At 34.7% G+C, this 12402-nt stretch overlaps 1 protein-coding gene, 1 long non-coding RNA gene and 1 pseudogene across 2 annotated transcripts; 1 reads left to right on the top strand and 2 right to left on the bottom strand.

The window, feature by feature from the left end:
* The first annotated feature begins 1647 nt into the window (after nt 1-1647).
* On the top strand, nt 1648-2197 carry LOC132168665 (uncharacterized). The gene is made up of 3 exons (XR_009438908.1): nt 1648-1723; nt 1810-1935; nt 2046-2197. It is a non-coding gene; the product is annotated as an uncharacterized LOC132168665 (long non-coding RNA).
* Nucleotides 2198-2500: 303 nt separating this feature from the next.
* LOC132168660 (piriformospora indica-insensitive protein 2-like) lies at nt 2501-4548 on the bottom strand. Its single transcript, XM_059579661.1, has 2 exons — nt 4138-4548; nt 2501-3774 (listed from the first exon to the last, which is right to left on the bottom strand). Exons 1-2 carry the CDS (start codon nt 4357-4359, stop codon nt 2551-2553), a joined length of 1446 nt encoding a protein of 481 aa, XP_059435644.1. The 5' UTR covers nt 4360-4548; the 3' UTR covers nt 2501-2550.
* A 4936-nt stretch (nt 4549-9484) lies between these two features.
* LOC132168963 (gamma conglutin 1-like) lies at nt 9485-10778 on the bottom strand (annotated as a pseudogene).
* Between the last annotated feature and the right edge of the window lie 1624 nt (nt 10779-12402).

Raw genomic sequence — 12402 nt, forward strand, 5'->3', positions numbered from 1 at the left:
TGTTTTATCAAGTTATAACTACTGTTTCAATGTTAGATTTTAAAATAATTTGTAACTGGTATTTATAAACGGCTTCTGTGATTATATGGAATTAAATATATAATTTTTTCCAGCAGTTTATTATTTGACATGTTTATTTTCTCTCTCTTGTTCTCTATTAATGGATGTTACAATATTTTTCGATTCTGGATAGTGTTTAGAGTTTCAATCTGTACATTATAGCGGATAGTTTTGTATCATAAGGATAAGATTGCTTTGATTCATTTTTGCAAAACTTTTAATACAAGTAGGAGACAATACTTATCTAAGAGATAGTCACATTCAGATTCACCCTTCTGTTTATGTTCTACTTTTATTTTTCTGCAATTCCCACATCTCTTTTTCCACCATAAATAACTTAAAATAGAGTTTTGGAGGAGAAAATGGCGGGTTTTGGATCCAAAAACAACTTGCATTGAGTGTAGCTAGGTGTCTATGACATTCGTGCCAAGGAGAGTTTTTTTTATTGGGATCACATACACGATTTTGATACTATAGCAAAAGTTATGATCAATTTAAAAATGGTTTCGTTCAAACATGAGTGGATGCCACATTAGCATGCTATGAGAGATTGCCACATTCATTGTGATGCAAGGGTGGTGTATTGGGTTCACAATAGTAAACAACAATAGAATTATAGTTATTTTTAAACCAAGATTCTAACAAGAAATCAAGGTAAAAGTGATAGAAAATCACTCATAGAGTGTTTCATATTAATAGATTAATCAAAATACATAATCTCTGTCTCTTACATATTAGGTATGCTGTATTTATAACAATAAGCAAACTTAAAGTAAAAGTAAACCTAAGCCTATTATAAAAATTTATAGAATAGTAAAAGATAACAATATAACAATCAAGTCTTTCCTAAGCCTATTTCATTATTTAAATTAAATAAAATATATTTTATTGCTAGGTTATTTACTTTGCTGGAATAAAATATTCATTAATGTCCCCAATATAACAATCAAGTCTTTTCTTCTTGGATTCTTACCTTTATTTCCGTCCAGTTTTCCAATCTTTCATTTACTGCTTATTTTGACCTAATAGACATCGGAATTAGCCAAAACTCATAAAGACACGACTTTGTAGATATTTGAATTAACTTTCCAACTCCACCAAGCTTACTCAAATTCGATATCTAAAACTTGAGAAATCACATTTTTAGTAAAACTCATAAGGTGCGAATTTTACCAAAACGGGTAAAACTGGCTTATATTAGATTGGTATATGTTAAATGCCATACCACGTTAGATATCACATGTCGAATCCGGCTTCTATGTGGTAGCGAAAATTACCGCATAGCTGCGGTTATCCAAAACTACACCGTTTGGATAAAAACGGTACAATTTTGGAAAGGAAAAAATTAGTTTTTTTTTTTTAAAAAAAAAATTAATAATAATAATAATAATAACAAAAAAAACTATTTAGAAATTAAAAATATATATATATATAAAAAAAAAACTAAAAATATTAAAATAATTAAAAAACTTTAAAAAACAAAAAATAAATACCAATAGGGTGGCTAGAGACACCTCCCGTGGCTGGTATGGTGGTGGCAAAAGTAGTGGTTGCTTGTTCAACATTCAAATTAAGATGTCGTATCCACTTTCAGGCAGCAAAAGTCCCTGTTAAAGAGTATGAATTTGATCAAAAGAAGCTGGCTAATGTGCAGTCTCACCTGGTACTTTTCTGCTTCTACATTATATGATCAATATCTTTTCTATATTAAACTGCAGGATTTAAATTGGACTATTTTGATAATTGCAGGAAAAGTTGGTAGCCAATAACTATTTCTTGAATGGGTCGGCTAAAGAAGCATACAGATCCTACATATTAGCATATAACTCTCACTCTATGAAAGGAATCTCAGACGTTCACCGCCTTGATTTGCAGGTACAAACCTTTTTCCTTGGCGAAAGTCATTTGCCAAATTGATGGATATCATTAGGTTGTGGTATAATATGTAATATCCAATATAATGCTTGTATTTTGGATTTGGATAGGCTGTTGCTGGTTCTTTCTGCTTTTCGAACCCACCAAAGGTGAACGTGAACATACATAGTTGTGCCTCAAAGTGCAGACATAGGGAAGAAAAAAGGGTTTCAGTGAGAGCAACCCTTACGGAAGGCAGGGACAATTTGTTGGCATTAGCAGAGTGGGGTTTACACTGGCTCTTCAAGTGGCTATTCAGCCATTGATACAGAAGGATGCAAAAAAGATTCAGGGAGTAAACTAGGTTTTGGCTTGTAGGTTTTAGTGTATTCTTTTCATTTCATTCTGTTTTAGTGGTGGTAACGATATCTTACATTATTGAAATATATTCAATTTTGATGTGTGGCCTGACTGCCTGATTCAGCTGGTCTAATATAAATGTTTTTTAGTATTAGTGAGCTATTGACACATAAAGGCATCCATATTTACAAGGAGCTGTTGCATCTTTTGATCTTTGGGACTACAATTGACATTTAAAGAACCTTTTTTCTTACTCAAGACAGTAGACAATTAATCTTATATCAGATCGAGAAGCATAGAAAACAATCCCGTGTACAATAAAAGCCCCCACCAGAGCCCATCAAACCCACAGCTTGAGCCTCCCAAAGACGCCACCAAAGGGGAATTCTGATTCCAATTTCCCTCACTCATCTTGGCATTTGGAAAACCATCAGAAATACTAGTTTCTTGCTTACATGGTTTTACCCCATACAGAAAATTCCCTTTTCCCGACGTTAATTTTGCCTGGTGACACATATTCGGATTGTCCCAGGCTCCAAAACGCTTTCCCATTTTCCTATAAAACCATTCTGAGAATTCAAGTTCCCCTGTCAAATTGTTTCCATAAACGTAAAGAGAAGTAATACAAGGCAAAGATGCCAGCCTTGGAGACAACTTTCCCGATAGATTGTTGTTGTTAAGCCCCAAAAATCTCAGCCTTTTCAACTCAGTCATGGACTCCGGGATCTTCCCTGTCAAACCCATATTAGAAAGATCCAAAAATTCCAACTCCTCAAGTTTTTCCCACTGGATTCCATTGAGATCACCTCCTATTGGGTTGTTGGAAATCACCATCGCTTTCAAGGAAATCATTTCTACAATTGACCGAGCCAGACCACCAGAAAATTTGTTGCTCCCAAGATCCAAGAGTGTGAGATTCCTTAGGCTTCCTATCTCAATTGGCAGCTCTCCTTTCAACATATTGTTACTCAAATCAAGCTTCAGAAGTGAAGACAAGTTTCCAAAAAACAGAGGCAATGACCCAGATAGCTTATTCCTGCTTAAATCAAGTATAAAGAGCTCGATCAAGTCTCCCAAAGTTTCTGGAATCCGACCCGCAAACCCGTTTCCGGCAAGAACTAGCCGCCTCAGTTTTACTAAATTGCCTATTTCTGGTGGCAGATCACCTGTCAATCCATTTTCCAGCATCACTAAAGATTGGAGGTTTTTAAGGTAGCCAATGGTGTTTGGAATTGTTCCAATGAGACCTGGGTTTGATCGAAACTCTAAGGATTCTAAGCTGTTTGTGAAGTTTTCCCAGTTTGAGGTGGGGATTCTTACTGGGTTTTGGTGGGGTGAAAAGAAGCAATTGAAGAATGAGAGTGCTCTTAGGTGCTTAAGCATGAATATGTGAGGTGTGAATTCTGCTCTTCCGGTACACGGGAGAGAGTTGTCGTAAACCAGTCCGATGCTTAGTGCAGTGACATACCAAAATCCATCGTAAAGATCACATGACACTCCCTATACAAGGTGGTCAAAAACGAAGTTTCATAAATAGAATTGTTCGAACCACAAAAATAGAACATATATATATATATATATAAACGGTGGTAATCATTTCAAATATACCGAGTACTAAAAATGAAACAGGAATTTTGCTAAATGGAGTAAAAATTCAGGTGGTTGGACCAATTATCCCATAAAAGTAAAAAAATTTCAGTAGTAGCAGCATATATATACTAATTACTAGCTCATTATAGAAGGATATATTTTAGGGAGTTGAATTTATTCCTCATGAATAAGTGAAAACAAAATCAACAACTAAAAAGGAAGGGAAAAAAAAATGTTTATAATTAATTTGTTAACTAGGAGTTTAATAAGCACCTGTATTGGGGTCCACCCACAAGGGTCTGGATAGAGATCGGAGCCATTCCAGGAGTCGCCCACAAAGCCTTGAATAGCAGAATACAGAGCTTCTTGCTCTTCTTTCTTCATTGCAGCTACTGAAGGGTCTTCCTCCTGCTGCCCTTTACACAAAACAAAGAAGCCCACAAACACAAATCGAAGAAACGTTTCAAATGTCCAAATGGAGTAATTCTTCTTCATGGCCGACAGCTTGAAATTAAAGAAACTGACTAAATATATGAAAGAAAGCAACAATAAAGCCGAGACTGAATTGAAGAAGAGAAGGAGCTGAAGAAGAAGGGAGAGCTTTTCAGTGAGTTTCCTTCACCATAGGTCCATAAATCTCTCTTGGAGAATGCTTTGTACGAGTTCAAAATTTACTTGACAAGGATAAATATACTAAGCTGGGTTTTCTAGAGTTCCTAAATATATATATATATATATTTGAAAACTTTTTTTTTTTTTTTTCCGGATGAAACTGTAAAAGCAGCTTTTAAAGCAAAGATGGATTATTAAGGTGATAATTTTGTAATAAAAGTTGGAGAAGGAAAGAGAAATGATGGTAAATAATGAATATCAGTAATTAAAGACGGCGGGGTGGTTGGAATTATTGGATTAGGGTAAAGGCTTGTAGGCTGGTAGCTTAGGGGCTATTTTCTTTTTCCTTTTCTTTTTTTTTTTTTTTTTTTTTTTTTGCACGCATAAGCATGCATGCGATGCTTTCAGTCGCAGAGACAAAATGAAACCATGCATATGTAGTCTACATGCATACTCGTACGTAGGCTTTAACTAGCTCGGTGGCGTTGGGTTGCTTTTTTGTTTTTTGTTTTTTGTTTTTCTTCTTTAATATAAATAAGAACAAATATACCACCCCTTCCTCCATTAGATACAAAAATAAAAATACAAAGATTAAAAAGAAATCTAATTTTGATAATGATGCCACAACTCTAGGTGGCAACTTCATGAAGTTGGACCACATTGGAGACAAACTTGTCATGTTATGCTAACAATTAAATTGAAATTAATGTGTTCACACCCTAAAGAAAGTTATGCATGTTGAACTTTCATGAATGTGAAAATAAAAGAGTAAACAAATGATCATTTCAAGAATTTATATACGTTGAAGAATTCAAGGTTGTGGACCTTAATTATTACTAACTTTCATTAAAAAATCATTTTTTATAAACGTGAATTTGAATACAGGATTCAGAATAACAATATGTATAATGTAATTTAATCAACAATTAAAATTGAATCCTTAAAATTAATTTATTTTTAAAATTTTTTAATAAGAGATAATACATCAGAAGAGAAGAGTATATAAGCCAAATCTTTGAATGCATCAAAAGAAAATGAATGATTACATATTTAGAGTCAATAAATTCTCGTTTTCATATTTAGATATTTTAAGCCGACACTATATATAAGATATATCAATAATAATTTTTACGGTAAAAGGGATTCAATAATGGTGTATGAATTTATGGTGATTAAACTAACGAGTGTGTGTAGGACAATGATAGGCAATAATGAAAATGGTTTTTTTTTTTTTTTTGAGCCCAACAAGTTTTGGACCACCCTAAGCAAAAGGCTAAACGGACAGCGGTCCAGCCTACTCAATAGTTACTGCTGCCTGCAGGGACCAATTACTGCTGCCACCTCATCATTTTCACCCTTCCTCTTCTTTAGCTCGGTTGTGTCTCTCATATTTAATGCCCTGGTCAAATGGCAATTGGGAGACAAAATCTTTGGTCAATATTTTTGTTTTGTTTTTTTGTTTGTTTTTTTTTTTTTTTTTTAAGTCTAGTTTTAGCTGATATAATTGGTATTTCACTCAACAAAAATAAAAAGAACGGGTAACTTTATTAAAGACTTCTGAACTTTTATTCGATTTAATAAATGGTTAAATACTAAATTAGTTCTTGAAGTTTCATTACTTTATTTTTTCTCCTTAGGTTTTTATTTTTATCACGATAATAGACCAAATTAGTTCTTCGTCAGTTGACCGTTAGTTGACTTAACGGAATTTCACGTAGACCAATCAAAATGTTGACATGTGGCACTTACTTAATTTTTTTTAATTAAAAAAAGTATTTTCTAAAAAAAAAAAGAAAAAAAATTGGGGCGTGGCCGAAACCACCCCCAGTACCCACTGGGGGTGGCCAAGGCTCCATGGGGGTGGCTCCCAGTGGGTACTGGGGGTGGTTTCGGCCACCCCCAAATGGCCAAGAGCCACCCCCAATTTTTTTTTATTTTTTTTTTAGAAAACACTTTTGTTTTAATTTTTTTTTAAAAAAATAAGTAGGTGCCACGTGTTGACATTTGATTGGTTCACGTGGAATTTCGTTAAGTCAACTAACGGTCAACTGACGGAGGACTACCTTGGTCTATTATCGAAACCACAGGGACCTCCTGTGATAAAAATGAAACCCTAAGGAAGAAAAAATAAAGTAATGACACCCCATGGACTAATTTAATATTTAACCCTTTGATATATTCTTCAAACTTTAAAATCTCTCAATTTAGTTCCTTAAACTTTCAATTGCAATCAATTTAGACCACTCCATCAGATTTTAAACCTTAGATGACGTTTATACCCTTGCCTTTTTTATAAAATTTCAACTTTACCGTTAATTCTGAAACGATTTTTTATTAAAAAAAAAAAACGAAAATTATGGATATTTTAGTCTTTTTTGGTATTTCTAAAGGTTAAATTTGATTGAAGGGGTTCAAATTGAGAGCAATTAAAAGTTTAGGGGTCTAAATTGAGAGATTTTAAAGTTTAGAAATTTGTCAAATCGAATGTAAATTCAGAAGTCTTCTGTGAAGTTACCTCAAAAAAGAAGAAGGAAGAAATGAGAAGGGAAAGAAGACATGAGTGTTATTTTCCTTTTTTTTTTTCTTTTTTTTTTTCCTTTAATTAAATAAATTTCTCTTTTGACATTCTTGTACTCACTTTAGTACCCATCTACTCTTTAAGGCCTGTTTGGGATTGTATTTGAGGGATTTAAAAGTGTTTTTAACATTCAAAAAGTTCGTTTGAGAAAAAATTATTCATTTGGTAAAAAAAATTAAAAGCGCTTTTAAGTGTCTGAAAAGCCTAAAAATGGTCAAAACGCACTTTTGGCAAAAGCTTAAAAATGAAAATTTTGCCTAAATGCTCTTTTTGACTTAAAAGCTCTATTTTTCAAATGAAATCCCAAATAAGTTCTTAGTTAATGTCTCTCTATCGTTTTCCTATATATAGAAAAATAAATTAAAAAGAAAAAAAGAAAAAAGTGCAAGATGTTTACATGGACTAAGTAACAATAAAGGAGAATGTAGTTTATGTAAAACAATATGCAATTTGGAAATAAAAAATAAAAAGAGGATACTATATCATTTTCTTAGAGTATAGGCTTGGTAACAAATTAAATTATGACTTTTCAATTATTTAAAACCTAAAATTTTCATAAATGTTTCAATTCACTCCATCCATGCCATCTATCTCTATTGGCCTAGTCATAATGGTTCAAGTGCTCTCACATTTCACACGACAATAGAATTTTCTCTATTTCAAATGGAATAGATGGCATCCATTTTATGGTCATGATTTAAAGTTTATGCATTTAGTGTTGTACATGATAGCACATCATTTAAATTTTTTTAAAAGACAAGCCAACATTGACATGCATCATATACATCGTTAGACTAACTTAACTTTAAATTCTAAACATAAAATATATATTATTAATTTCATTTGAAACAAAGAGGATTCCATTCCTAGAACATCCAAAACCATTTATCTCCATAATCACACCCAACAGGCAGTCATTTTGATTACATGTCTACTCTAGAAAAAAGTGGAACTTCTCCCCATTCTCTGCCTTCAAGCTGCTTCAATCCTTACCCCCATCTAATCTCCCTTCATCGATCCCATTGGCAAGTGCCCAGAATTTATTTTGCCCTCTTTGCAATTCTGCAGCTGAAACTTATCGATCAGCACATTTTTCTTCTCTGCCATTTTTCTAATTAAGGTTCTTTGGCAGCTCTCTCCTTAGCCTTTACACACTCTAAAACTTGAGGGTTTGAGCATTGTTGGCTGGATCAAGAATATCACCGACCTTCCTCCTCTCTTAAAAATCAATGCCAACTCCTTCCACCATTTTCAGCTTTTTAATTGCCTCCAATGCCCTTGATATCATCTCATGACATGCTAGGAATAAGGTTGTTCTTGTAACCTTGTTCATGATGACTTCTAACCTGATGCCCTCCAAATAGCCCCAACAGTCATTTCCGACCAGTTAAGAGCACCTCAAGGCTTTAACCTCCTCCCTTTTATCACACTCCCAATTTTGGGTTTGGGAATAAATCTCCTCATGGATCCCACTCAGTCATCTCCTTAAATGAGGGATACAAATCCCCAGAGAAGAGATCAGGGACTCCAATAGTCAATCAATATTCAATCTCCCCTACGACATAGATTTCTACAAGGTATATATCAACTACTGAAAATCCTATAAAAGGGACACAATGCATTTGGTATAAGGGGACGAAAATCCTTCTCAATAACCCTTAGGTCATTAGCTCATGTTATATTTTGACTCCACATAAGAGTGCTAATTGAAGCATCAGAGTTTCCCCAGTCTCCAAAGGTAACCCATTGCCGGTTAGGTCGTACAAAAACTGCTTCAAGATGGGAAATTGAGAGGGCACAAAACTCGGGCATCATGATCATAATTTAAATATTTTTTAAACATTGTTTTTAGGTTTTCATAAAATTCAATGATATAGTAGATTCTTCACCGTTTATGTTAATTTAACAGTCAAGATTTTAGGTATTGCGTATTGCAAGGGATCTTAATTCTCTTTTGGGATGAGAGTAAGAAGTCACAGAAAAAAATGTAAGAAGATTTAAACACATAAATTAGTTAAATGCAGCTATGATTAGTTAAATGGCAGTTAATTGCAGACACCAATGTACATAGATTTAAATCACCATGAATTAAAAGAACTGTAAAATCTTAATCGAACTTAGTAATTAGACAAAGCTCAAAAATTACAAAGACAACGATTTTTACCTTAGTGACGCTATACTAACTCCCACCGATTTCCACAACAATTTCTACACACCCTTAAGTAGCTTTTAAAACCATCGTGAGATTAAAATTTAATAAAGATTCATCTCAAATTCAATAATGGTTATAAAAGTCACCTAAAATGGTGAAAAATTGGGTGTAAAAAAGTGAAATTAGGTGTAGCATTACTCTTATTTTATTTTTTTTATTAACATTGTACAAGTACAAAACACAACAATCACATACAAAACAAAATTAAAACATGTATCTTAATTACTCTGATTAAGGTTTGCGGTAAAGTTGAAGTTGGCACAATTGGTCCGGTGAAACAGCAGGGAAGAGCTAAAGCCTAGCCTTGACCTACCCAGATCAAACTGCAGAAGATTATCCTCCAACTGATACGCCCGTCACAATCGAAGCTCTCGGGTTCAGCCCTCCATCCACAAACCCTAAACATGTCACACCCTCACGTGCCTTGACCATCAAGTTTGCACCAAAAAACCTCCACACAACATTTGTTGAGTGCAACACAAGGTCAACGTTAGGGATAGCATGTCCAACCATTGAGCTTGCAATTTTGCTCGAGTCATAACATACCCCAAAGGGTGCCACCGGAGATTTCAGCTGAGATATCCCGGAGACAGAGAGCTCGGCGGCGAAAAGTTGGGCGACGGTTTTGAAGATCGAGCGCTCAAGAACTGTGTAAGGAGCCGTTGTACTGATAATTGATGAAAGAGACGTGGTAGTTGTAAGTGGAACATGCTTGTTGTTGACTTTTATTGACGTCACTTGTATGAAATACTCTGCTTTTCGGGTTATGCTTAATGGGGTAAAGCTTAGATTTTGTGCATAGGGTAAATCTCCAAAGAAAATAGCTCCGTTTTTACGTGGGGATGAAGAAAGGCAGAGGGCAAATGTGGGTTGAAATCCGAAGTGGGAAGAGAGTTGAGATGGTAGGGAAATTGGTGCATGGGCTAGACCGACCACCCCTTGAGTGTTTTTTGGGAGCCCTTTTTGGAGTAGGAGAGGAGAAGCACAAGCGAAGAGGAAGCGAGGCACCGTAGCAATTGAGCCTTGGGTTGAGCGGATGGAGAAGACGTCTTGAGCGAGCTGGGCCATGGCGGTCTGGTGGGTGACCGGGTTGACCGCCATGAGCCCACATGTGTTGTTGTTGTGGCAGAGGTGGGTGTTGGCTCTAGAGCATTGGGTGGAGTGGCAAAAAGGGGCGTGGAAGGTTGATGAGACGTGTTGTTGCTTGCAATTTGACCACATGAATTGCCCGTTTAAGTCTACAAGAAAGGGAGCCGGCGAGACGAAGTTTTGGATGTCTGCCACGTGAAGAGCTGTGGCGCTGTCTTTGTGCACCGGTAGAACGAGCTTGTTCGGCTTGAAAGTGATTTGGGTTTGGGATTGGGATTGGGAGACATAAGCAAGGGAAGAGAAAGAAAGAAAGATGAGAAGATATATAATGGCGGAAAGAAGCCATTGGTGAAATGCTGGGAGGTTGCTAGAGAAACTGGTATGGAGGTGTGCTTGAAGGGTCGAAGAGTGCCTATTGTCCATTTTATAAGAGCGCTGAGGCTGGGGTAGTTAAAAGAAGTTACATAAAAAATAAATAATAAAAATTTAAAAAAAAAAAAAAAAAAAAAAAAGAGGTTATTTTTAGTAAATTTGTAGCAAAAATAGTAGCTAAGGATTTCTGAACATTGTAACTTAACGATGCATAATTTATATTAATAAAAAAAAAAATCAATTTGATTGTAACATTTTAGTTTTATATTGGAAAGATGAATAGAGTATATAGAGTGGATGATTTATAAAAGATAGTCATAAATGCTAAGTCTCATGTTGCTTACTTATTTAGATGAAACTGAACTTTATAATTGATTGGGAAAAAGGGTTACAATGAATGAGGATCCTTGCCATTCTTGATCTGAAAGGAAGAGAGAATCAAGGATTTTAAGTAAAAACAAACATAAACCAAAAAGAGAAGTTTCAACTTGACTAATTATTTTGAGGTGATAACACAAATGTGTTCATTACGAATGGAATCAAAGCCACTTACTAATGTCATGTGGTACTGTCAGCACAGCATGACGTGGATATAACGAAGGTGTCAATGGTTCAAGAGGGAGTTTGTAACACCTTGGTCATATATTGAGAAGATGAACAACCCATTTAAAATGAATAATTTATAAAAAAAAGTTTTGAGTGTTAAGTCTCAAATTGCTCACTTATTAAGTGAAAGTAGCATTTATAAGTGATTTTAGGGAAGTTCTAAATCGACTAATTTTTTTGAGGTGATAGTATAAATGTGACTCACGTTTTTTCCTAGATCATTACACTAATTCTTTTTTTTTCTTTGAGATTAGAAAAAATAAATAAATAAATAATATTTTCAACGGAGAATTGAAAGCGAATAATTAAAATACTAAGTCAAATGTAAGTGTTTTAGAAAAGTAGGTAACTAAAATTAAAAAATAAATAAAAATAAAAAATACATGCTTTCTAGACTATGCAAGGGAGGAAAATGGACATTAGTGTTTGGTACTGTTCATAACAGAGTTTGGAAGTTTTTATGCTTGGGATGGGCGTCATTGATGTTTTACATGTGGGTTCACGTGCTACGTTTAGGCTCTAGAGATGAGCTCCGTCTTCGGCTTTGGCATGGGAACAAACAGTTGGTGAGTGTGAGATCCACCTGGCGCCCAGAAGAGCTTCACCAGCCATGCACTAGTGTGTGTAGAAGAGCTAGCTCATACTGGGCCGAAATGGGCTCATGGGTTGGATCTTTTATGAGCGGCCCAATGGTGATTAGTGGTTTGAACTTTGAATGCTTTACTATAATATAGATGGAATATCACCAAATATTAAAGTTATGAAATTTAAAGAGAAAGAAGACAACTTTCAATTATTCAAGAGTAATGTTATTTGATAACGTGGCAGTGAAAATCAATCATATATCAGTATTTGTAAAAGAAAAAAAAAATTGATTATCACTGTCTTATTATGCTAATTGTATAACAGTAAACTAAATAATATTATTGATTGTATTACCAACAAACTTAATGGGTTTTTAGCAAAGGGACATGAATGGCCAACTGAGCTGACGGAGTCGTGTTAGCTTCCCCAAACTTGCAACAAACTACACGTATGATAAATATAGCTCCAAAAAAAAAAAAAAAAA

The sequence above is a fragment of the Corylus avellana genome, chromosome ca2 (genome assembly GCF_901000735.1).
Source record: "Corylus avellana chromosome ca2, CavTom2PMs-1.0".
Lineage (NCBI taxonomy): Eukaryota > Viridiplantae > Streptophyta > Magnoliopsida > Fagales > Betulaceae > Corylus > Corylus avellana.

Bases quoted from the DNA above. Each gene is read 5' to 3' on its own strand.
- LOC132168660 (XM_059579661.1), bottom strand. From the start codon at position 4,359: ATGAAGAAGAATTACTCCATTTGGACATTTGAAACGTTTCTTCGATTT. The intron at 3,775-4,137 runs GTGCTTATTAAA...CACCTTGTATAG, and splicing joins GTGGGTGGACCCCAATACAG to GGAGTGTCATGTGATCTTTA.